The 27,491-nt window shown below is 45.4% G+C and overlaps 1 protein-coding gene across 1 annotated transcript in view; it reads right to left on the reverse strand.

Moving 5' to 3' along the window:
- LOC124720189 (neuralized-like protein 4) overlaps positions 1 to 27,491 on the reverse strand; it is a 296,164-nt gene that overhangs the window by 184,341 nt on the left and 84,332 nt on the right. The window contains 5 exon segments of the mRNA XM_047245512.1: positions 2,629 to 2,891; positions 5,505 to 5,595; positions 9,466 to 9,642; positions 18,693 to 18,792; positions 25,445 to 25,541. Coding sequence (XP_047101468.1) covers positions 2,629 to 2,891; positions 5,505 to 5,595; positions 9,466 to 9,642; positions 18,693 to 18,792; positions 25,445 to 25,541 — 728 coding nt within the window.

The following is a 27,491-nucleotide window of genomic DNA, read 5'->3' on the forward strand; positions in this document are numbered from 1 at the left end:
ATAACATGTTCTGAGGCATCAAGGGATCACGTGGAGAGTAAAAATCGTAGAGGGAGACCAAGAGATGATATACACTGGGCAGATTCAGAAGGATGTAGGTTGCAGTAGGTACTGGGAGATGAAGAAGCTTGTGCAGGATAAAGTAGCATGGAGAGCTGCATCAAACCAGTCTCAGGACTGAAGACCACAACAACAACAACAACAACAACTCTAATGCGCACACGCGCACACACACACACACACACACACACACACACACACACACACACATGATGGATTCCTGTCTGAAACGGAGCAAACAAGTTCCTGTGTGTCTGTAAATGGACACTATGCATGCAACAATAACAAACTGTCTCGGAACACAGTACAGACATCCACCACATCCACACCACAACAGAGGTTCGAAGTGGCTTCCGTGGGATTGCCAAGTGACAGGGGCAGTAGCGGTAGTCACGCTGGACACACTTAACCTTACTGCGGCTTACGCCGTGTCTGAGCGCCACTCGCCCGGAGCTCGTACTAGGGCTCGTCACAATATCCTGCAGAACCTCGTCCTCCTAATCTGGTGCAAGCACAGTCCGTCGCCTCCTTGCACGTTCGTCTGTGAGAAAGGACCTACAATCACAAAAAAAAAGGAGCAGCCACAACGAGTCGACGGAAATGTCGACGAGAGGAGTGCGCCCGTCGCACGACTGTGCCCGTTCTCGCACGGCCCCGGCCATCGAAACGATATCGGACTCGTTTGGTTACGGTGTTCTGAACTGCCCCCAGTATTCTGCTGATTTGGTGCCTTCACATCATCATCTTTTCATCTCCCTGAAGGCACACGTGAGAGGAATTAAATTTTAAACCGAAGATCGGGTGCAGGAAGGGGTTCTGAAGTGTGGGAAGAAGCTTGCGGGAGAGTTCTTCCAGGAGGGTGTAGAGAAGCTCGTTTTATTTGTTCTGTTTTGCTGTAGGGTGCAAAAAACAACTGGGGTCATACGCGTTCAAGTCAAAAACTATAGAATACAAACACAGAGAGGAGGTAAATGACTATATGTCAGCCACAATTGACAATAGAAGACAGCTAAGAACAGGCACACGTAAAAAAAAGACACCATACAGAAACGGAGGTCTAAAACTGAAAATTAAATGTCCTTCGCCATATTGCTAAAAAAAGAACAAGAAGAAGAAGGAGAAGGGGAGAGAGGGGGAGAGAGGGGGAGAGAGAGAGAGAGAGAGAGAGAGAGAGAGAGAGAGAGAGAGAGAGAGAGAGATCGCCGATAACTCAGATGGCAAACACAAACAGGAATGTAAATGGTTTAAAAAAATATATATAAAAAAAAATAGGCATTCCATCAAGAAGTGGCAGACAGTTAAAATTTGGGCGCAATGTGCACTAAGTGGTGGGGTAGTGCCACTTAGCAAATGATGATGGGTACAAACGCAGTGCCTCGTACACAGCCAAGTCAAAATAATCTCCTCCCGGTGTGATTGGCTATTTTTCAAGCATTCAAAGAGGCCCACCCTTTCAAATGTCAAACAACTATGCACATTTTTCCGACAGCAATTTCAGTTGTCGTATCGAGTTTCCTGACAACAATTATCACACAGTCGGAGAGGAAGCCTGCCACGCCAATCGAAAGATCACAGTAGAGATACACAAAAAGGTAACAAAGAATGTATCTTTAGTGACACGTGCCAGCTGAAGTAGAATACTGCATTGTAAAAAAACAACTCTGCCACCAATTTGTCAGCTGTCACTGCTCTAGCAATAACAACTGCAAGTTTTAAATCAACAGTAATGCTACATCTCTGCAGCGCCATCTGCGTGTCGTTCAAAAAGACTCGAGAAGCGACCATCGTACGACAATCTGCAGGAACACGATACACTTCCCTTTAACAAGTTATACTACACTTACACGGATGCACGGTGTCTCGTTCTTTCGGACGTCCGCAGTTCCGATAGATATTACGTAAACTGAAGTTGGAGAGGGGGGAGATGGAAAAGGAAAGGAAAGGAAAGAAAAGGAGGAAAGGAAAGGGAAGAAGCTGACGATATTAGCAGCACCGGGACTTTGTGGAGAGTTGGTGGTGACGAGTGAAATGTGTACCGGACAGGGAGTCAAACTTGCAATCTGCCACTTAGTAGGCAGTGGCATTAACCACTGCACCGTCCGAACACAGTGTCGATTGTGAATGCACGCACTATCTCGGCGCGCTCTCCCACACGTCGCCACCTACGCCCGAGTCCCCGTCCACATCCCCCTCACGTAGCAATTTCAGGTTCCCGCTCAGAGGTCAAATGGTACTGTGCACCCACACCGAAGGTAGAGGGTTCACTGCCCGTCGAGGCAAATCAATCGTACAAATGCACGCTACCTGTTCTATTGGATCTGTGCGAATGAACTGACGCGATGCAGAATCCACAGCAGTGATACGTATTATGTAAATTGAAGGTGGAGGAGAGCAGAAAGGAAAGAAAGCTGTGAGTGCTCCAAGATACTCTGTGCATTCGCGATACAACCTGCGTCCGGACGGCGGAGTGGCCGACGCGTCTGCCCGGTAAGCGAGAGGTCCCGGGTTCGAGTCCCGGTCCGGCGCACACTTTCGCCCGTTCCCGGGAGGAGTGCTCCCGCTCGTTACCTGTACGAGGCGGTGCCGTCTCCGTCACCGGCCGCGGCGGCGTCGGTGCGGTTGGTGGTGCTGAAGGTGGTGTCCGAGGCGGAGCGGCACATGTGCTCCAGGGCAGGGTCGACGATGGTCGCCTGCACCGCCTGCCCGTACAGGTCGATCACGCCGTACACCTGCTCCGGCACGCCCGCCCCCGCACTCCCCTGGTCCACGCCGTTGACGAAGAAGTGCAGCGTGCCCTCCTCCGTGCGCATCACGCCCACGCGGTCGCCCACCTGCGGCACGGGGCAAGTCGTGTGCTCGGTCCGTCCGTTCTACGGAGGAAGACTTACGGGCTACTAGAACGAGTCTCGTTTAAATTAACAGAACTGTCAAACAAACTTGGAGATTATAAAAAAATGCAAAGTAAAACACTACAACTATCAGTTACACTAACAAGTAAACCTACCCGAGGGATACACTTCGGTTTTAATTGGTGTCAAATATGTATTACTGTAGCGCAAAATACGAGAAACATTTCCTGTGTACGTCTCTGTACAGCAATAAAGGAAGAGAAACACCCCCTTGAAAAATATTGAGTTTAATATATCTGAATGAATACCACTGAAATCTTAACACATACAAAGAACTTCATATGGAAGTTCTATGGTTTTTGATTTACAACTATGCACACAGAGTGGTTGAAAAAGTTTTTTTTCCCAAGAAATCCCCTCCCCCCTTCACACACACACACACACACACACACACACTCTCTCACTTTTAATTTTATGAAATACAAAATTTTTTTGTTGTATTTTTTTTTTTTTTACATTTGGTGTATTCTTACGTTGTTTTGTTTTAAAGTTGTAGCTTTTTCAGATTTAATTATATTAATTGTTGTAACATTAGTGTAAATCCATACAATAATGATGACGCGCAGAATTCTTAAAGTAAAAAAAAAAAATACTGACTGCATTTCGATTTTGCACGCCAAGTGCATTGGATGATTGCAATTTCATTACAAGAGTCATTCTTAGGAATACCACTTCATCATATACGACTGAATTTGGTATTCACGATGGTATGTATTTTAATATTACTTAAATGTCGAAATGAAAAACAAAATAGTGGGGAGGGGGAGTACATTTAAAAAAAAAAAAAAAAAAAGTTGATTTACCCACAAATCTGTGTGGAACCGCTGTCATTTACGCTAAAAACCATAGCACTTTTATTTGAATTTTTATTTTCATCTGTTTTGTCTCAACAATGTTCAAGGACCACACATATAATAAAATGTTTGTGTCTTATTTTGCTCTACAGTACAACATGTTCAAAGCCAATCAAAATATACCCCTCGCACAGGTTTACGAGCAACTCCTGTTTATTAGAGTGGTTTGATAAATCTGGTAAATTTCCAGGAAAGAATGGAACATTTTTACTGCGGCTTCACGGTCAGATAGCTTCACCAAAAAGGAGAAAACAGACTGTCTTGCTGTTATTTAAAGATTTTTATTCCAAGGGTTGGATTGCCACAAAAATAAAAAGATAACTGGACAGTAATGGAGGATGAGGCAGCACAGGGTTTTTGTTTTTTGTGCAATAGTCACTCACCAACAGGGAGGAATGTGCAGGTGCGTTATCGTGATGCATTTATACCTGTTTCCTTCTCACGTTTTCTGGCAGGCACCATAACGCGTCCCGAAGGTATCATAGATTAACAGTTTGTCCCCAGAGTGCAAATTCACGAAGAACTGATCTCTCTGAAGTCAAAGACAACTATCGGCATAATTACAACATTTGACCTGACTCGATGAGCTTCTTTTCTTTTGTCATTGAGAACCTTTGCCGATCCATTCTGATGATCGAACCTTAGTCTCAACACCTTAACCATTTCTCATCACCAGCTACAATTCTCTTAAGGAACATCTTTCCGGTCGTGATTTGTGAGCCCCGGGGCGAACTTGACAGCAACGCGGTGCATTCTGAGACTCCGTGCCAGGATTTCGTGACACGATCCGACTGAAGTGTAACATTCTTCTGCAATCTCTCGGGCAGTCGGTCTCCAATTGGCACGCACAATTTTGTCGACATTCCCGATTCGAGTGTAGTCGGTAGACGTCGAAGGGCGTCCCGAACGAGGGTCACCTTCAACTTCCGTCCGGCTGTTTTTAAACTGTGAGAGCTTCTTGTAACACCGAGTACGGCTCAAGCACTCACCATTGTAGGCTTACTGCATCACTCGGTGTGTGTATGTGAAGTTTTTCTCGCGTTTCACGCAAAATTTAATGTGGACACGTTATTCCTCTAACTCTGCCATCTCAAAAATTGCAAACTGTGCGACTCTAAAGACAGCGCCAAACAACAACAACCGACAACAGTGAAACATCGGGCAGTTACACAGTAAACAAAATCTCGTGCAAGGATGCCAAACTGCATTTTGCTCGAACACACCACTGGCACGTTATTACGAATGTTCCGGAATTTTTTGACCAGATCTCGTATTTGTCATCTCGGCTAGAAAAAATGAATTTATTCACACAGTCAATTGAGAAGGGTTCCGAAGTAAAGAACCCGAGAAAGTGAGAGCACGCGAAGGTCCTTCTCTAAGCACAGGCACGTAGTTAGTCGGCCAACACAATGATGCTCACAGAGTACAACACACCTACCTTAACAGTTAAAAGGAAAACTACCGTAAAACCCCGTGGTGCAGCCACGAGGGGGATGTAACGTGTGCTTATTGATAGATTTATCCTCAGTTTAATGCCTTACACAATATTCTCAGCACTTAATCGAGAGTGGGTACTTACAGCAAATCGAACATTTCTAAATGTATTTGCTACAAATCAGAGCTGCCAGTCGTCAACGACTCGGCTCGCCCGGTGCGGCCGGGGAGCGGAGCAGCGCCGTACCTGCAGCCGGTCCAGGTTCTGGCCGTACTCGTGGATGACGGTCGACCCGTTGTGCATCACTCCGTTCCCCGTCATCATCCACGTCCCGGACCTGCACAGGAGGAAACCGGACGGTTTAGCCTAGTCTTCATTCTCCGGACTGGGACGCACGTCAGTCTTTTGCTACCGGACAGTTCGGTACTTTCAGACAGTACTCGCAGAGTCGTCCGCACAGGGGAGGGGGCTAGGGGCTGGGGGAGGGAGGGGGGGGGGGTTGCGAATATTCGCCGGGCCGGTAGCCCCCGTCCGACAGTTACCTGCGAGTACTTTCCCTGAGTGTGCGGGAGTCTCGCTAGAGCATACGTCTGCAGCATTCACAAACGGCAGGGTGAGGAATTCTGCGGGACCCGAGAAGTAACTCCCCGCGAGAGGTCGTGACGAGAGAGCCGCGGGCTGCAGCTGCACTTTTGATGTGTCCAGTCCCAAAGAGGAGATGTAAACGACCGTGTCTGTGTCAGATGAGAGGGCAGATTAGGTGGCGAGACAATTCTGAAGTGTGCAACAATCTCAGTGCAGAGCATGCTTACAAAGTTTCAAAAACCTGCTTTTGCTGACGAATCTGGAAACGTACTGTTACGTATCGCTTCCACAGGGATCGTGAGGATGACACCGGACTAATTACAGCACACGTGCAGGCATTCGACCTTCCAGCTGCGGGCGATGTGCGTGTGTGTATTCAGTTCTTTCCTAACAATTTCACAGGGCCCACAATTATCACACGGAAAACAATTTCTGCTGTATTAGCAAATCGGAAGCTGCAGTTTTCCAGTCGAACACTTTTTTTTCACCCTGGAACATCGTAGGCTGCTATTTTGCTGTCAAATCCTTCTACAGTGACCTGGAACATTGGTAATCGTTATTTTCCCATCAAACATCAGCAGTCACTATTTGCATTTTCTTCTTTCTTACTACCATACATACACATGCACTTTCTTACGGCTGCAATTTTGTATGGAACCCTACATTAAGACAGCAAGTTTATCCTGCTTTTATACCTTAAACGCAATTTTTGCATTTCGTCCATTATTTACATTAAATGTCAATTGAAAGTCAACTCTTAAGTAAGTTTTTGATTTTCTTGTTACAATCCTAAAATTCTAAACTTACAACTATTCTAATTATCAAATAAAAACATCTTTACAAAAGTAATGGGAATTTTGTAATTGTACGGGATTTATACGTACGATTTTCAATTTTTTTATCTTTTTCATATGCCTATTCCTGATGCATGTTTCCATCTTCAGCCATTTTGAATATTTAGTTTATTGTTGACAGCCAAAAAGGTTGTGTGTTTTCGGGTGATAGGAGAATTTTTACTTACAAAAAAGGTGGATCAAAGGATCTTAATTAAATTGTTCTTCAAATATCAAATGAAGTTCAGCACCATATTTGATATGTCGACTGTGGCTTTTGCCGAATCTACTATGTGTAAGGCAAGAGTTGACAAGTGATACAAACATTTAAAAATGGATGAAGATGACATCAAAGATGATGACTGCTCTGGATGCCATAGCACAACAATTACTGATGACAATGTGGAAGAAGCAAAGAAAAGGGTTCTGGAAAATCACCAAATCACCATCAGAAGCCGGCATATCCTTTGGTTCGTGCCGAGCAATTTTTTCAGAAGTCTCGGGCACAAATCGTGAAGCGGCAAAGTCTGTTCCGAAACTGTGGAATTTCGAACAAAGAGGAAGGCACACAGAGACGGCTCGGAGGCTGCTGATCGAAATCGACAACAATCCAGAAGTTCTAAAGGTGGTTACAACAGGTGACAAAACATGGCTATACAGGTGTAACGTCGGAACTGAGTCTCAAATGTCCCTGTGGAAACTACTCGAAGGACCGAGACAAAAAAAAAATTTGACAAGTTCCATCACATGTGATGCTTCTTTCCAGTGTTTTTTCTCTTATTGCAGTGGTATAGGGCGCATCACAAGTTCCCGCCTTGTGGTCGTACAGTAAGCAAGCAATACTGTCTGCAAGTAACGTGCCGTTTCCGTGAAGCTATCTGAAGAAAACGACCAGAGTTGTGGCAAAACTCCTCCTGGAAATTGCATTACAGTAATGCTCCCGCTCACACCTCAATGCTTGTTTGTGACTTTTTGGCTAAAAAAACAAAACCGTTAAGTCACCTCAGCCACTGTATTTGCCAGACACAGGCCCCTGCGACTTATTTCTATTTCCGAGCCTAAAGAGAACTGTGAACGGACATCGTTTTGCCACCACAGATGAGACTAACACCGTAAAAGTGAGTTCCAAGAGTGCTCCTGAGACTGGAGAAGGCTTCGGCACGAGTGTACTAAAGCTGAGGGGGATTACTCTGACGCAGATACAGTTGACGTTGACAAATAAATAAAGATTCTTCGAGAAAAACACAAATTCCCGTTCTTTCCGACGACACCTCATATGCGAACAGAAATCTTAATAACTGGTACGATGGGACGTACTCTTCGCACTTCAAAGTGGTTTGCTGAGTACATATGTACACTGTGAGATCAAAAGTATCCGGACACCTGGCTGAAAATGACTTACAAGTCCGTCGCGTCCTCCATCGGTAATGTTGGAATTCAATATGGTGTTGGCCCACCCTTAGCCTTGATGACAGCTTCAACTGTCGGAGACATACATTCTATCAGGTGCTGGGAGGTTTCTTGGGGAATGGCAGCCCATTCTTCATGCATTGCTGCACTGTGGAGAGGTATCGATGTCGGTCGGTGAGGCCTGGCACGAAGTCGGCATTCCAAAACATTCCAAAGGTGTTCCGTAGGATTCAGGTCAGGACTCTGTGCAGGCCAGTCCATTACAGGGATGTTATTGTCGTGTAACCACTCCACCACAGGCCGTGCATTAAGAATAGGTGTTCGATTGTGTTGAAAGATGCAATCACCATCCACAAACTGCACTTCAACAGTGGGAAGCAAGAAGGTGCTTAAGACTCCAGAGTTGGCCTGTGTTGTGATAGTGCCATGCAGAACAACAAGGGATGCAAGTCCTCTGCATGAAAAACATGACCATACAAACACCTCCGAGTTTTACAGTTGGCACCACACATGCTGGCAGACGACGTTCACGAGGCATTCGCCATACCCACACCCTGCCATCGGATCGCCACATTGTGTACCGTGATTCGTCACTCCACACAACGTTTTTCCACTGTTCAATCGTCTAATGTTCATGCTCCTTATACAGAGCGAGGCGTCGTTTGGCATTTACTGCCGTGATGTGTGGCTTATGGGCACCCGCTCGACCGTGAAATCCAAGTTTTCTCACCTCCCGCCTGACTGTCATAGTACTTGCAGTGGATCCTGATGCAGTTTGGAATTCCTGTGTGACGGTCCGGGTAGATGTCTGCCTATTACACACTACGACCCTCTTCAACTATCGGCGGTCTCTGTCAGTCAACAGACGAGGTCGGCCTGTACACTTTTGTGCTGTACGTGTCCCTTCACGTTTCCACTTCACTGTCACATTGGAAACAGTGGACTTAGGGATGTTTAGGAGTGTGGAAATCTCGCATAGAGACGTATGACACGAGTGACACCCAATCACCTGACCACGTTCGAAGTCCGCAAGTACCGCGGAGCGCCCCATTCTGCTCTCTCACGATGTCTAATGACTACTGAGGTCGACGATACGGAGTACCTGGCAGCACGTGGCAGGACAGTGCACCTAATATGAAAAATGCATATTTTTCGGGGGTGTCCGGATACTTTTGATCACACAGTGTAGGTTTAGATGTATTCTAGCCGACTGTATCAGAATAATAGTCAGCGTGAAATTGTCCATTACTTTTTAAGCATTTGAGTGAAACAGTGAAGAGAGAAGGTGCAGTCGTTGCTTTCTCACTGCCACAGAGCGGACAGGAAGGAAGCAGCAGACACAGGAGCTGGCAGCAGCCGCGCGCCAGCCGCACACCTACCTCACGTTGGTCATCGTGGAGGGGAACTCCAGCTCCGCGGGGCTGTGCATCGTTACGCCGATCTCGATGGAGCCGGCCCACTTGGTCACCATCTTGTCGAGCCGCACCTCGAACAGCTCTCCCGGCCGCAGCGGCCGGTTCGTCAGCACTACGCCATTGTTGAAGTCGTCCATCGCACTGGGCGAAAAGACGCAGAGTCGTAAAAAAAAAAAAGGGAGAGAGAGAGAGCAGCTGCGACTTACCGTTTAACGCACAGTGTCTTCACAACTTGTGAAACAACAGACGGAAATTAAGTCTCGACCTGACAATGTTACATTTGTGAAAATTTAATTTTTTTGTGCTAAGAAGTTTCGTAAGCCACATTCCGAAGGTCACATACACGCCTGTAGTAAGGAAGACCCGAAATAAAAATTGGCCGAGTGCAAGTAGGACTCCCATTCTGAGCGTTACATACTGTCTTATAATGTTAATTGTGTACATAGACATCTCATCTATCCCCGTGTAGCGGGACTTTGAATTTCGCCGCGCTACACTCGTTCCCTCAGATATAAATTATACCGTCGCAGCTGCATGAGCGCTCGACGGCAGAGAAAATATATAAGAAAATGAAGGTACTAAAATTGTAACTCTTTCTTTTCTACCCGCTCTTGCCTCTTGAGAGCGGAAGCTTAACATACTTATTAGTTAGTTGTGGTCGGATGAAGACGAAATAACTTATTGATGTGGAGACGTATTGTGGAAGTTTGTATGAAATTTGGAGGATGGAAGCAGCAACCAAAATTTCGGTGCAGCTACGACTTTTCACGCAGAAATGAAGCAGGAGATTTTTGGAGAACAAGACCTGGACATCGCACGAGAGAAGACGTGTTAACATGGTAAAGAATGAACTCTTATCTACGCCATTTCCCCCTCTTAACCACATTTCGTTATTCTCTGTCCTCTTTCAAATAATTTTTGTAGTGGAAATTTGTTTGACTTTTGCTCAGAAACGCCACAGGGACCACCCCAACACTATTTTTTCCGAATCACGAAGTTCGATAGCTTTTCTGTAATAAATAGTCCGATTTGCATTTCATTCTTTCCCTTTTCCAAGGTTATTAACGATTTTAAAACCCTTTTTTATTCACCATTTCTTCCCACATTTTCAACCTTTTCTTTTCTTCTTTTTTCTTTTCTTTTTTATTAACCACTACACCTGGAAATGAGAATCTCAACAATTTTTGTTCGTTATCGATACTGATACTGGCAGGATAACGGTTCTGGGAATCTGATACTTTGAAGAAAGTTTTTTAATTGCACGTTTCGAATTAAAGTTTTCTCTGTAATTTTGCATTTTCTTTCACAAAAACTTTATTTTTTGATGTGATATAATTACAAATTCACAATTCTTTCGTTTTTCCCCCTCAGTGACGCTGTAGAACCTCGCTTCCCACAAATTTCACGGTTCGGGTCCTACCAGTTCAGATGAGCGTGTTTACAACTACTGAAACGTGTGACAAATGACTGTGTCTTTTCATCGTGCTGCCTCAGAAGGTCAAATTTTTTACACCGTCAAGGGATTATAATCCTTAAAATTTCAATTTGAGATAGCTACCAGTTTCTGAGAGAAGTAGATCTTAACAGTGACAGAGAGACAACAAAGTGATCCCACAAAAGTTCCGTTTCGACTGATAAGGTACAGAATCTGAGGAAAACACAAGAGGGGGGGGGGGGGCAGTTTGGATTCGGGAAAGAACAAAGAATTTGATATACTAACAGAAAAATGTGGGATTATCAAACTCGTCCTTATACGACTCCTAATTACAATACTACTATTTTTAAGCGGCGTTCGGTCGGTCCGGCTGTCTGCCCGTCCGATAAGACCCCTTTTTCTCAGGAACGGGAAGAGAAAGAGGTATCTAGTCGAAATAAAATACATCTGGTAACGAAGTCTACAGTCCCTCGATAGTGTAACTAATTTAAGCTTCTGAGCCGATGCAATCGAGAGATGTGGTCATATACGCCACATATTTTGATAATTCCAAACTCACTTGTCGAGACCTACAGACGAACTATCTACTTACACATCAGTGTAAACTTCCGTGGCCACCGTCACTCTCGATAAAATTCTTCCGGCCTGTCAACCACAGTATCGGCATATAAAACTGTCCGATGTTTCGGCCACTGTCATGAGTGGCCTTCTTCAGGGTTTTGTGCTGAGCTGCCTGGTGAATGAGAGAGACTGTAGATCTTATACAGTAGCAGATGAAACTGTTTATCTAATTTGTTAGGGTACTCGAGGTAGGAGGACGGGTTGTAGGCATACTTTATTGGCCTTTATATTATTCCTTGTCAGTGGGGGATAAAGATGTGCCCAATTGTTATTTGCATTATTTCTTACCGTCGGTGGAAACAGACAAATTAGAAACGGGCAGTATCTGTGAGTGACGTAGCGCCGTTTACTCATTTCCAGGCGCAGGCCGAGGCGAGCCCACGCTCTGTGTTCGCACGATCACTGTGGAACCCAGTGTGCCCGTGTGAGTCACCCTGCATTCACTCCCCTCCCGTAGCGTTGTCACTGCCGGCATTCACGATGCCGCAAGCCTATACCCACCATCTCAAATAGAGAGGACGGGTGAAAGCATGCGGCATCGTGAATGCCAGCAGTGACAACATTCGGATTCCACATCGAAGTGTAGACCCCGCACCCAGGCTGTATAACTGGTGTAGGTTAGAAACAAGAAGTCAATACAGTGGCATCGAATGGAAGGAATTGCACCAGGCCACTGAGCCACATCAAATCACAACCACAGCCACAGCCACCAGTATCACCATGTTGTTATGGTTGGTTGGTTTTGGGGAAGGAGACCAGACAGCGTGGTCATCGGTCTCATCGGATTAGGGAAGGATGTCGGCCGTGCCCTTTCAGAGGAACCATCCCGGCATTTGCCTGGAGCGATTTAGGGAAATCACGGAAAACCTAAATCAGGATGGCCGGACGCGGGATTGAACCGTCGTCCTCCCGAATGCGAGTCCAGTGTCTAACCACTGTTGTTATGGTCTTCAGTCCTGAGACTGGTTTGATGCAGCTCTCCATGCTACTCTATCCTGTGCAAGCTTCTTCATCTCCCAGTACCTACTGCAACCTACATCCTTCTGAATCTGCTCAGTGTATTCATCTCTTGGTCTCCCTCTACGATTTTTACCCTCCACGCTCCCCTCCAATAATAAATCGGTGATCCCTTGATGCCTCAAAACATGTCCTACCAACCGATCCCTTCTTCTTGTCAAGTTGTGCCACAAATTTCTCTTCTCTCCAATTCTGTTCAGTACCTCCTCATTAGTTATGTGATATACCCATCTAATCTTCAGCATTCTTCTGTAGCACCAGATTTTGAAAGCTTCTAATCCTCTTGTCTAAACTATTTATCGTCCATGTTTCACTTCCATACATGGCTACACTCCAAACAAAAACTTTCAGAAAAGACTTCCTCACACTTAAATCTATACTCGATATTAACAAATTTCTCTTCTTCAGAAACGCTTCCCTTGCCATTGCCAGTCTACATTTTACTTCGACCATCATCAGTTATTTTGCTCCCCAAATAGCAAAACTCCTTTACTACTTTAAGTGTCTCATTTCCTAATCTAATTCCCGCAGCATCACCCAATTTAATTCGACTACGTTCCAATATCCTTGTTTTGTCTTTCTTGATGTTCATCTTATATCCTCCTTTCAAGACACTGTCCATTCCGTTCACTGCTCTCCCAAGTCCTTTGCTGCCTCTGACAGAATTACAATGTCATCGGCGAACCTCAAAGTTTTTATTTCTTCTCCACGGATTTTAATTCCTACTCCGAACTTTTCTTTTGTTTCCTTTACTTCTTGCTCAATATACAGATTGAATAACATCGGGGAGAGGCTACAACCCTGTCTCTCCCTTTCCGACCACTGCTTCTCTTTCGTGTCCCTCGACTCTTATAACTGCCATCTGGTTTCTGTACAAATTGTAAATAGTTTTTCGCTCCCTGTATTTTACCGCTGCCACCTTCAGAATATGAAAGCGATTATTCCAGTCAACATTGTCCAAAGCTATCACCATATATAAAATTAAGTCTGTACGCAAGTCTCAGAACGCGAGTCGTACTTGCACTTTGTCCAATTCTTTCTTTTGATCCCCTTTTTTATTTGCAGTTCACATACAATAGGTAAACAAAATAGCAATTTGTTGTTTAAGCATTATGTCATTCAATTTTAATATTCACCATATAATTTACACGATTTCCCAGTTGTCTCGGGACGTATACACCCTGTACTGCAACCACTTCACACACATTCAAATGTTATAACTATGAAAATAATAATTTCTTGACAATTAATGTAATTGGATAGATAAAAAAAAAAAGATCTACTTGTCACACAACAGTAGGAGAACGCACGTGCGTGCACGCACCTGCCAGCAGTTCCTCTTTCCGGCAGAAGAGTTGATGGGAGTGGAGAAGGGTGAAGGAAAAGGACTGCTGAGTTTTAGGAAAATGGGTAGACTTCAGAAAAGTCAACCAGAACCTTCAGGTCAGGGGAACTTACCAGACAGGATGAGAGGGGAAGACTGACAATCAGTCTGTCCACGTTGTCCCATCCGGTAAGTTTCCCTGAACTGAGGTTACGGGTGACTTTTCCTCCGTACTCTGTACCCCTTTCCATACACCTCTCCAGTCCTTTTCCTTCACCCCCTCTGCCAGGAGGAGGAGCCACTAACTACAAAAGTTCTCTCTCTCTCTCTCTCTCTCTCTCTCTCTCTCTCTCTCTCTCTCTCTCTCTCTCTGTGTGTGTGTGTGTGTGTGTGTGTGTGTGTGTGTGTGTGTGTGTGTGTGTGTGTGTGTGTTCTGCCACCACTTGGTGAGTACATGTTTTTTATCTATCCAATTACATTAAACCTCAATTATTAGGAAGCTCGGGTCAGTACAGATGGAAGAATCAAATGAAGATTAAGAAACAGAATTTTCCAAGAAAAACATGTCTTCCATAGAAATACGATATTAACCTCAAAGACTTTCACACCAGAAAAACGTTTATGATACATGTGGAGTGTCCTGTCATTTGGGTGTGGGATCTGGACTACCTAAATGGGACTCAGAATAGATTACGACAAGACTCACTGGTGGAGAAGAGATACAAGAAGGAATATATAAAAGGTTGCTACAAAAGCCTTCAGTTTGATTCAGTGTCAATTTAAGATCTACTGGTTATGTACCTCTGTAATTCAAAATACAAGGAAAAAAAATCATCTATAACAATCAACATCATTTTGAAAATTTACAACTAAAATACTAATTAATATACACTATATTAACAAAAAGATCTTCACAGTTTTGCCCTTTCCCCTCCGTCCCCAAGGCCATTTCACATGGCTTCGTGGGGCTTACCTGTGGAAAATAAGGGTTCCTCTTTTCACACATTTCAATCTGGGGCCATAGCAGAAACAATTATTTACCACTGCTGTTACCGATAAACAAATGTGAACAAATGGGAGACACACACACACACACACACACACACACACACACACACACACACACACATTACGTTAGTCTCGTTCTTAATCTAAAATGAAAAACAAACCGTGTCATACTACAGTCGAGGGGCATCTTGATTGGAGGATAGGGCGATGTGCACAGTACTCCATGCTCATTCCACAAATCTTACACAATAGAACTGCATACGTTGTAGATCTTTCTCACCCATACACACACACACAAGATGAGAGAGAGAGAGAGAGAGAGAGAGAGAGAGAGAGAGAGAGAGAGAGAGAGACCGTAAGGGGGGGGGGGGGGGGGGGGGTGTACTTCTAGAACACTCGTCAACAATAATTTTATTTACAATTTTCCATGTTGCTCTCTGTTTGTTGAAAATTTATGAATGCGTTTTGAAAAACTATTGAACTGTCCAGAACCAGTGAATAAACTCCAGCCACAGCAAACCAATAACACCAACCCTAACTCTACAGCACCTGATGAAATCGAAATAACTAAACAAATTAAGAGACTTAAAAACAATAAAGCATCTGGAGTAGACAGTATAATCGCAGAATTACTAAAATCAGCTGGCCCGAAGACTATAAAAAGAGATCACTCAACTAGTAGGACATATCTGGAAAACTGAGAAATATCTGAGAACTGGAAAACTGCCCTAGTTCATCCATTGCAAAAAGAGGGGGATAGAACCGATATTAATAATTACCGAGGAATCTCTCTTCTCCCAGTCATGTACAAAATTCACTCGCAGTGTTTACTTGATTGAGCCCAAGAACAGCTAGAACATAAAATTGGTGAATATCAAGCAGGCTTTAGATGAAACAGAACCTGTCCGGAACAAATTCTTGGTTTAAAACTAACGCTCGGACACCAAAGGATTTCTAGTTACAATATTGTCTGTACATTTGTGAATTTTGAAAAGGCTTACGACCCAGTTGATCGTGAATCTCTTTTCCAAATTTTAAAGGAACAAGGGATAGATAATAAAACTCTAACATTGATTGAGGAAATGTTAACTGATACTAGATATAAAGTTAAACTCTTGGGAGAGATTTCTGAACCATTTGAAATGAAGACTGGTGTTAGAGAATGGACTCTCTCCATTACTATTTAACTGTGTTTTGGAAAAGGTAATTACAGAATGGCGAGGGCAAAAGTTGATTCAAATTATAGACCAATCAATCAAGTTAGGTAGAAGTGATATTAGAGTAGATTGACTCGCCTTTGCAGATGATCTGGCAATTTTAACTAGGGATGTTACCACAGCTCAAAAACAAACTGAAATTATCAAAGAAGTCTCGAGAAATGTAGAACTACAAATATCATTCGAAAAAATGGAATACATGACATGCCATAAACAAGCACCAAAGTTTTTGAACACGAAATACGGAAAAATGAAAAGGGTATCTCAGTTTAAATAGTTGGGGAAATCATATAAGAAAACGGTCTGGAAGAAGCTGCAAAAGAAGTTCACTGTCAAATGATGGCAACTGCATTCAGATTAACACAAAATATTTATAATAAAAAATCACTTTCTAAATTCAGTAAACTTACGCAATACAGCACTGTAATCAAACCTGAGTGTCTTTATGGATCAGAAACTTTAATTTGAAGAAAAGACTTAAATTTTTTGGCACACTAAAAGAATGGCACCCACTGGGTTGACAAAGCAGATAGTAGAATTCTACGAAAACAGAAGTAAGGCTAAAACTGAGCCAATGAAATAGATTGCTGCGATTAAGGAGGATCTTAAAGCAGCTGGTAAAACTCGGGCAGACCCTGCAGATAGGAAAACATTAAGACAAAAGATATTTGACTGGAAAGTCGGTCAGAGAGAAATCAGAAAAAGGACTGGAACAATGTGGTCTGACGAAAGAAAGAAACTTCATTCTGAAAGGATGAAACAAATTTGGGCACAAAGAAAGGCCAACCGTCAAACGTGACATCGACAGATTGTACCTCGCATGGTCCTACTGGGCCCATACGTGAATAATAATAATAATAATAATAATAATAATAATAATAATGTTCCACCACCCTCAAAAAGCACTAATTCTGCTTGACAAACAATTAATGAGGAAACACAAATTTACCTGGTCAGTAACTGATTTGCTCGAAGGTAGGTCAAATTCTATACCCGACAGAACGCACTGAAGAAGGGTACAAAAATATAAAAAATTGCAGAGCTAGCATCGATTGGCCTAAGTTGCGCATACGCTAACAATTTCAGAGATCAGTATTTTGTCAATATCACAGTCTCTCTCACAAAATAGACAACTTCATGTCATTCTCAATGGAAAGGAGAGCCCACAGAGAAAGCAAAGAAACAGATCAGCTCAGGGAAGTGTCCCGGCCCCCTCACTTTTTAATCTGTAGACTAATGACCAGTCGACACCTAATCGTACTGAGAATTCCCTAACTGCAGATGACCCAGCAGTCGTAGCTCAGGGAGGACTTTCGAGATTATAGAACTGACATTGCAGAAAGCACTGAGAAACTTGTCAGTCTACTATCAAACTAACTCCTCTAAGTCAAATCTTTCGAAGAGTCGAGTACACGTCTTCCACCTTCGCTCTCGAAGCGAAAACTCGATGTTTCCCGCAGTAATACAACACTGGAGCACACAGATAAACAAACCTGTCCAGTGTGAAACTGGACAGATCTCTTACATATAGACACTGTCTGAAGGCGGCCTCCAGAAATAAATTTTGTGGAAACACACAGACAGCAAACACCAAGGAAAACCTACTATCCCGAGAACTGTGGCACAAGTACTGTGCTTATCTACAGCTGCAACCGTGCACATGTTCAACACAGCTGTGGGCCTTCAGAGTCCAAATTTACGAAGAACATCTTACAAATTCACGGACAGGCTCAGAAGGACCGTCGAAGATCGAATCCTCTCTCCGGCACCGAAAGCGAGCTCGGACGACTACTATCTCGTAAAAGGTTCCCTGGTGAGCCACCGAAGAACTGCAAACCTGGTCATCCACCGGCACAGATAGTGCCTGACGGTACCGCAACAAACTGGAAAACACGGATGGCCCCGAACCACTCGAGAACTGGGGTGGCCCCGGTGAAAACAAACACGATCGGGTGGGGTCACGGGAACGTGGACGACGACAAGTGCAAACACGTGGTGCGAGACGTGGAACGCTATCCGGCCCGCCCAAACTGTCTCTAAAGATGCCGTGCTGACGATTTGTGGCTGGACAAGAAATAAGTTCTGGATGTGGTGCAGTAGTGGGCTGACAGACTACAATTCATTTCAGGACACACGTATAGAACACCGGTGAGCTGCCCCCCCCCCCCCACCACACACACACACACACACACACACACACACACACACACACACACACACACACACAAAGAGAGAGAGAGAGAGAGAGAGAGAGAGAGAGAGAGAGAGAGAGAGAGACAGCTCCCTCTGGGAAGGTCATTTCCACACACAAGAAACGACAGAGTGGATCTAGGTCTGAGGCTTAAGGAACTCCAATAATGATTTCTGCTGATCTGCGGGGAAGCTACGCGGTTTACTCATTTTGTAGCACAGACCACAATTTCTCGCACACATTCAGCCGAGTCACATGCCATTTGTTAACTACAGTGTTAATTCGGTACGTTGTCAGATACTTTACGAAAATGTATAAATTGGGCGACGAGCGTACAGCAGAAGAGCTCACTAACGTGAATGTTTGAGGGTCACTCACTGCGGCCTGTGTGCCGTCCTGTGGTTGTTGATGACGGCGGCGTGCGTGCCGCAGTTCGGGTGGAACATGAGCCGGTCCACGTTGTCCTCCTCGGGCAGATCTGCAACGACAAAAGGCACCGTCTCAAGTGCGGCACTAGTGTCCCGGAGATCCCTCTTACGACACCGTACAGCCACTACTGCTCCGACAGCTGCCGGGATATCGCTCTCTTTCCTCGACGAGGCACAAATAGGTGAAATGCCATTCTTGTGGCACTTTTGGCTGCACTGTAAACTGGGTATACTTTGACCGATTTTCAGATTAAAATGTGATGACCGTGAGCATTCTTCAATTTTAGTGGTATTTGTGTTAGTGAACATTGTGGCTTCTATGAGAGGCTAACAAACTAATTAGTACACTACAATTTAAAGAATGCAGAAGAAGTAATGTGAAAAAAAGTAGGTGGTCGAAGTTAGCACGCATTTGGGGATTCACCGACCGGTCTACACACCGACTCGTAACGGGACGATGGAGCGCCGACGGTGCAGACGTACGGTGAGCACACGACACGCCTCCCGCTCCAGCTAACTGCGGTCGAACGGGAGACTCTGTGAGGCGCGGTCGGCAAGTGATTTGTGCGAGGTGCGACACCGACGAAAGCCGACGCTGTTCGGACGGAGTACGGCGGTCGGCGCCAGACGGACGACAATTCTGATTTCGGCAGTGGTGCAGGAATTCGGCCTCACACGTCTGCGGTCAAATGACGGTGTCACAGTCCACTACAGACAAACTGAGGACCGTCCGGCCACCCTCGACGACTGCGACTGAAGAAATCTGATGCCAGACTGACAGTGCAACAAATCACGGATCTATTCCACACAGGATCTGCTAGACACATACCAGTTGCAGCGGCACCACAGTTTAAGATAAGGAAAATTTTGATTTGGCGCAATATTTACGAGTGCACAAGTAACAGCCAGTCGTGGGCCTGCCGACAGTAAGTTACGCTTACCGGCAGTTGCGAACTAGAAAGGAGGCCACAGGGACGTCGATCCGCCGAAAAGAGTAAATGCAGCGGTTCGCGTGGCGCAAGTTACAGGCAGAAGGGGGACCGCTGGCGCAAACCCGGTGTTACGAGTACGCGACTCGAAGCGGCACGTTAGCAAAACGGAGGCGCACGGCCGCGTATAAATAGGTGCCAATTTTCTAACGTGATTCATTCGGGTGTGGCAGCTCTCCCGGACAGTGGGGTGTGTTACACCACCAGCCACACGCAGCAGCAGATGGGGCGCCAGCGTTCACAGTGGGTCGCCGGTTCGACTCTGAGGCAGACGTGCGGTCCGTAGCCAGATAGCGGCGGGCCACTCCACAGCTCGCTACTGCGGGAGTCCCGTCGGCTCCCGACACACGCCCGAGGCATCCCGAGGCATCCCGAGGCATCCCGAGGCATCCCGAGGCTGCCCGAGGCTGCCCGAGGCTGTCGGACCGCGGGCACTCGTCGTCGCCGCGATCTCAACCGTGACGGCGAAGAAGCGCGCAGAGGGCCGCCCCGCGCTCCCGGCACGTGGTGCCGAGGCGACGGGGACGAATACTGCCAAGTCGGCTGCCGGTGCAGCTCCGATGTCGTCGTAATGCCACAGCCTGACGAGGCCGGCACTCCGTAGTACGTTTCGCGGGTCGCTCGGGTAGCCGTTCGACGCCGAGCCGTTCTGTAAAAAGCGAAGTGGCGTACTCGGCTATGCGGGACCGTGTGACACAGATGGAGAGGAACGCGGCACTGTAACTGGGAATAATAAAACATTTGAAGCTCACGGCCGAGTTTTAGTACGGCGGATCGCGACAGTTTCCGTCCGCGTCCGACATTCCACCACCGCATGCAGACGTCTACATTTGGCACTGACGGCAACATTTGATGCCGGGACACCGTTCCGTCCGTATTTTGACACAGTAGACAATCCGTAGAAGAACAGATTCCGCAGGGCACAGGAACTGGCACCACATGTCGGTGCCACTGTTAACTCGAAGTCATCGGAAACGGCAGCTCGCATTTGTCGCAAATCGCCAGGGATTGACACCGGAACAGTGGTGAAACGTGATGTGGTCGGGCGGAGGATGGGAAAGCGGCACTGACTGGAAAATGGATTCTACAGCTGGCATCGAAGATTTTTGAATCCGGGTGCTCGTGTGACAAGAAGAGGAGTGGTCAGCTATGTGTGAATGCAGAGGAAATTAAATGAGCGAGAGACGCTTTCCCACCGAGTCCGGCAAAATCGCCACGCAGAGCTCCACACGAGTTCGGTATGTCGACGATGGCCGTGTAGCATGTTTAGCGAAAAAAGTTAAATGTGAAACTGTACAGGCTACAGTTTACGCAAAAGGTATTTCTTAAGGACAAAGACCAGTGATTCAAGTATTGCCGTGCACTTTAGGTGAAAAAACACGGCAGCATTTCGTACAAATGTGAAAGTAAACGGACACAATTGCAGCATTTGGGGAACAGAAAGCCTGCACAACACTGTCGAACGTGACAGAGATTTTGTGAAAGTCCATGTTCTTTGTGCCACATCTCGTAAGAAACTTTATATGGGCCTTTCTTCTTTAAAGAATGAAGTGTTACTGAAGAGTCTTTCCCTCATACGGTTAATGGCACTGTTAAAATCGAAGAACTTTGTCCTCCAGTTAGACCTGTTAGGGCGTATCTCAAAACAGTCCTACCCAATTGCAGGTGGTGCAACAAATCAGTGTGCGCTAAAGTGGCCTCCTAGGTCCACAGATATCACAACTCGTGATTACTTTTTACGGGGCAGTGTAAAGGATCTCGTTTGTGTCCCTCCTCTTCCAGGCAACGCTGTGAAATTGAAAAGGATGAAAATTCGTAAGCGACAGCCACGGTCACCGAAGACGTTTCGGACCGGGGACGGTGTGAGTTCGACTGTCCTATCGACGTCTGTAGGACGGCACGTGCTTCCCGTGTGGAGCGTACGTAAAACGAACGCTGTTGAAAAAACTTTCAAGTTCGGTCCTTCAAATTACGTACACTGTTCCTTTTTAATGCTACTCATTCGGCTACAATAAAGTTTTAAAAGTGTTCCCGGACTTTTGACACACACACACTGCAAGATAGGTGTGGATACTTCTTTAGAAATAATGCATCTAGCCAACAGAACTATCAGTTTGTTTAACTAAAAGTTTCTGCATATAAGTAAATGTCAACTGAAAATTTAAAAAACTGTAAATAACCACACGTCAATACTAAAAAGGATGTAGGAGGGTGTCTGAACTTACGTAAGAGCTCACTGGAAATAACCTTTCAGTTTTGTTTACGACAGCTGACGAAGAAGTCTGGCACCCACAGGACACGGTCAGATGTCAGTTTAACTGTGTACACAAACGCACCGTCTGCAGTTACAGAAACGATTACAGAGTTGCAGTTCTCTGTGATCGGTAGAACAGCCGACACACTCCACTAGTGTCGTCCTCGTGTAGTGCCGGTATCGGGCTCGGCAAAGCAGACTAGTAGCACAGATGGCATCGGGCATCGAGTGATCGCCGTGAAGGACACGGAGATGCTGTGTACTCGTGTGAGTCGGCATTATCGGCTCCTGACATAGATTAAAGAGGCTTCACTGTCAGACTGCATTTTGCCCGCCGGTCGAAATTTGCAATACCCAGATTCGTGAGGCATTCGGACGTGACAGTGGTCCGAAGTCAGACTGCACGCTCGGCAAAATCGTCGAAGAGATTCCAGTCGACCGTGTCTGAACGTCACAAGAGAGGACCGACGTACAACGCGTAGAGTGCGCCGTAAGCCCGTCGCGTTTCCTCCCGACATCCGAGAATGAGAGTGGACTCCCTGCGGCATTCTCCGTCGTCCCGCACTGTCGGTCGCAGACTGGCAGCAGCCGACCGACGGAATTATCGTACCGCACGCCTACACGGCGGCACGGACAGATACGTTCAGAGTGGTGCCGTGAGTGGGAAGTGCGAACTGCTCGCGAATGGTGTGGCACTGCACTCTCCACCGCCCCGAACGATCCTATTCGGTGAGTACGGCAATGACCCGGGAGAGGTCACATTCTTCCATTAGTTTGGAGAGGCACGTCAGAGTTACTCCTAGCATCACGGTGTTTGCAGCAGTCTGATACAACTTCTAACCGCGTACGGCAGCGAGCGAGAGAACTCTCGGTGAAACAGCGGTACGTCCTACGTCCTCACATGTCGCGTCACCCGTGACAGTATCGCAGTGCCGTTTCGTGTCGGCACAGCGCTCGTACGAACGCGGTAGATGTCTCTACAGACCGCTCTCTCGATAACGGTGTACTCCTGGGGCTGGAAATATTGCCAAATCTGTCGTGTGAGAGCGGCTCAGACAAAGACTCGATCACAGTGGCAGTATCCGTTACGTCGAGGGCCGGTTACGGCAGTTGGGGCAGCTCGCGTCAGGGGAGGATACGATAGCTCTGTGATGGCCTTTCCAATTAAAACGGTGCACGTGTCCGAGCGGGAGGGAGTTTTTGTCACCGACTGATAAGTGGGCTTGTACTGCCGAGTTGTTTGTCAATTGGACTCAATTTTTATCTGCTGAAATAACATCAGATACACTTACAACCTCTGAAGTTTCATCTCGTTTCCTCTTCAACTTTCAGTGTTAATTTTATTTTTCAGGCAGTGTATGCTGAAAAGAATGAGAACTACATCTAGGTCAGATACAAAATACGGTATTACAAAAAATATCTTGATACAAAAGTACAGGACAATTCAAAAAGTAACAACATATTGTTTATCACAGACAAACTATAAAAGATAGAAGCACATTGCGGACATCACCAGGTAGATGAAGCTGTTCGCACAGACACTATATTATAGCTTCGACACGAGCACCACGCATTTCTGGAGAACATCAAAACAGTAGTATTTCCACACACAAATCGACTGTGCTTCATTTATCGAACAGAGAGAGAGCGCAAAACACACGAGTGCCAGGATTTTGTAACCCACACACTCTTACATTACGGCAGTTTAGTTTACTCGATAGAGGAAGTATCGATTTGTCTGAAAAGCTACGTTGTTCAGAAAAGGTGTCCACTGTCGTGTCCCAGAGAACTGAAACGCAAAATTCGTACCTCGTGTGACCCGGTAGACACAACTGTTGCGGTAACTGCAGCTCGTAAGGCTCTGTACGGAGGCGTCATTTCGGAGCGTGCCACACTGTCGTTTGAGAAGTCAAAGTTCGTGGCTCGCCCGTCTCGTCAACTTCCAAGGGCTCTGCGTAAAAGCGTCTCGGATACACTTGCCGGACGTGCGTGACCGACCGACGCTCTTCCCTCCCTATAAGCAACCGACTTCTGAAAACTTTGTATGTCAGTCAAATCTGCTCGTGCACAGGTGGCTTCTCACCGCACTGACAGTGCGACGGACGTCACACTTTAACGACATATCGACTTCACACAAACTCCGACACACAAACTGAGTCCTCTCGCGGTGTAGTCACCGTGTTGCCAAAAACGAGCAACAGTGAAGCTGTGACTAATCAGAATGACAATGACAGAGACAAAAGCAAAAGTAAAGGTCCTTAGCAGAACAAGTGAAAGCTTTGACTTTAATAAAGGTGTGAAACAAGGAGATAGTCTCTCCACTGTCCTAATCAATATAGCCCTGCATAGTGTAGTAAATAAAACCAACAAAAGAGGCACCATATTTATGAAAACTAGCCAGATATGTGCATACACTGATGACGTTGCTATAGTAGGAAGAAACATCAATACACTCCTAGAAACATACCGGGCAATGGAAACAAATGCTTTAAAAATTGGCCTCATAGTAAATGAAAACAAAACAAAATATATGGTAATGTCACAATCTGAGGCCAGAAGAACCCCTAAAAACCTAAACATCAATGGTAAATACTTCAGTGGAGTGTCCTCTTTTAACTACTTGGGAGCCCTAATAACAAATGATAACAGTATTGGAAAGGCTATAAGGGAAAGAATACAAGCAGGGAAACAGAGCTTACTTTGCAAATATGCAGCTTTTCAAAAATAGCCTTGTTACAAGAAAAACTAAACTGCTAATATATAATTCCCTAGTCCGCCCAGTTATCACATACGGCTCAGAGGTACGGACGTTGACAGAACACGGTAAAAATGCACAGGCTGGAGAATACGGTACAGTGCCGAATTACAAGAGTTAATACGAGGCAGGGACATAGTAAAATTTGTGAGATCACAGCGAATACGATGGCTAGGACATTTGGAGAGAATGGCAGAGGATAGAATTCCATAGAAAATTATGAAAGGTACGATCCATTGAGTTAGGCGAAAAGGGAGAGCTGGAAGAAGACAGATCGACGAGGTAATAGTGGATGTCACCAGTATGGGAGTCCGGGGGTGGAAAAGAGCAGCAAATAACCGAGAAGTGTGGAGGAAGATTGTTGAAGAAGCCGAGGCTCACCAAGGGATGTAGTGCTACTGAAGAAGAAGAAGAAGAAGAAGGTGAAGAAGAAGGTGCGACACAACTCTGAACCTTCCTCTATCCGATGACCCGCACAATGTGTTCCTATCTTTTACACAGTTTGTCCACAATAAGCAACTGAAATCTGTTCTCCCGAATTGTCCGGTATTTCGACAGAAACGACGCGAAGTGTCCGTCCCTCACGGCGGCACCTCTCTCCTCTCTGCGGCAGCATCTGCACCGAGCCGGCAGTACGCCGCCCACCGCACAGACAGAGCCAACGCCGGGCGTCGCGAGTCGCCAGTCTCCCGGCGGCCACTCACCGTTGAGGCTGTGCAGCGCGGCCTGCGACCGCTGCGTCGTGTTCCTCCGCGTGATCAGGTTCTGCTCCTCCCGCTCGTCTCTGTCCACGATGGAAACCTGCGGAGGAGAGAGAGCCAAATGTAGAACAGGACTACCGGAACGATGCCCGTGAGGGCGTCGTAGTGACAGTGATCGTTAACATACAGATGGCGACTAAAACGAGTGCGAAGATTTATACGAAGAATTTTCCCATTCGGTCCTGACGGGCTGTTATGGCAACCGGTTTAAAAGTGTTTCAGAACAAAAACATTCTCAGTTGTGGAATTATTAAATGTCAATGACGTGTTTCAGTCTTTTGGGGCATCTCAGATTGTGTAGCACTAGTTGGCAGCGGTATGAGCACTCGACGGCAGAGAAAATACTAAAATTGTAACTCTTTTTTTTTTTTTCCTATCCATCTTTTGTCTCTCTCTAGAGCGGAAGCTTAATGCAGACGTGATCTGATTAAGACGAAAAAAACTTATTAATGTGTAGAGATATTGTGGAAGTTGTTATGAAATTCGGAGGATGGAAGTAGCAACGTAAAATAAATTGGATTCAGTATCAAGATGATTTTAATTTGTATCAACTAGTGATTCCTGCACAATTGCAAGATTTCAGAGCAGCTACTACTTTTATGCAGAAGTGAAGTAGGAGATTTTTGAAGACCTGGACGCCGCACGAAAGAAGACTTGTTAACATGGTAAAGGATGAACTCTTATCTACGCCATTTCCCCCTGTTAATCATGTTTTGTTATTCTCTGTTCTCTTTCAAATAATTTTTGTAGTGGAAATTGCTTTAACTTTTGCTCAGAAACGCCACAAGGGCCACCCCAACAATAGCTTTACCAAATCACGAAGTCCGATAACTTTTCTGTAATACAAAGTCCGATTTGCATTTCATTCTTTCCCTTTTTTCACGGCCATTAACGATTTTAAAACCCCCTTTTTATTCACCATTTCTTCACACATTTTCAACCTTTTCTTTGCCTTTCTTCTCTTTTTCTTTTTTATTAACCACTACATGACTATTTTACATTATATGTGGTTTTACGACTGACGGGTCACATATCCAGCTACTTTTACACATGTCTGATAGTGCCCCAAAGGGGTGAAATGCATCACTGACATTAAATAATTTTTGCAATTGAGACTTTTTGTTCTGAAACACTCATACGAAGTATAAGCAAAAAGTAATGGCATCTTTATTCATCAACATCAATTTTGTCCCCCTAAAAGTAATCACCCTTAGATATAATACTCCTGCGGCAGCATTTTTTTCTAATCTTGGAAGCGCTTCTGGAATTCACTTCTCATTACAGTCTTCAGCTCCTTCGATGATTCTCTTTTTATCTCATCAGTGGTGGCAAAATGATCTCCTTTCACAGTTCCCTCCAGCCTCGGAAATAGAAAGAGGCCACGTAACTGTTTTGTTTTTTGCCAAAAATCACGAATGAGTATTGAAGTTTGAGCAGGAGCAGGAGCGTTATTACGATGCAATTTCCACGTGTAGTTTTGCCACAATTTTGGTTGTTTTTTTGCGATGGCTTCTTGGAATTGGCACGTAACTTCCATGTAGCATTCCTTATTGACCTCAAGGGAAAAACTCTTGATGTACCATCCCATTGTAATAAAACAGTGAAAAGAACCTTAACGTGTGATCGAACTTGACAAATTTTTTTCTGTTTGGGCTCTTTGGGCAGTTTCTGTTGGGTCGACTGGGCCTAAGTTTCGACATCGTACCCCCTACACCCGTGTTTCGTCAGCCTGTATAGCCTCCATTAGAAGTTCTGGATCGCTGTCGACTTCATTTGGCAATTCCAGAGCGACGTCTACAGGACAACGATTTTGGTTGGAATTTGACAATTTTGGAACAAACTTCACTGCAAACACATTTTGTGCCAAAACATTTAAAAAAATTAATTGGCATGAGCCAAAGGCTATGCCAGCATCACCACCAACGTCTCTGACGATGATTCGACGATTTTCCAGAACCACTTTCTTTAGCGCTTCCACACTGTCAACTAG

Source organism: Schistocerca piceifrons, chromosome 11 (assembly GCF_021461385.2).
Source record: "Schistocerca piceifrons isolate TAMUIC-IGC-003096 chromosome 11, iqSchPice1.1, whole genome shotgun sequence".
Lineage (NCBI taxonomy): Eukaryota > Metazoa > Arthropoda > Insecta > Orthoptera > Acrididae > Schistocerca > Schistocerca piceifrons.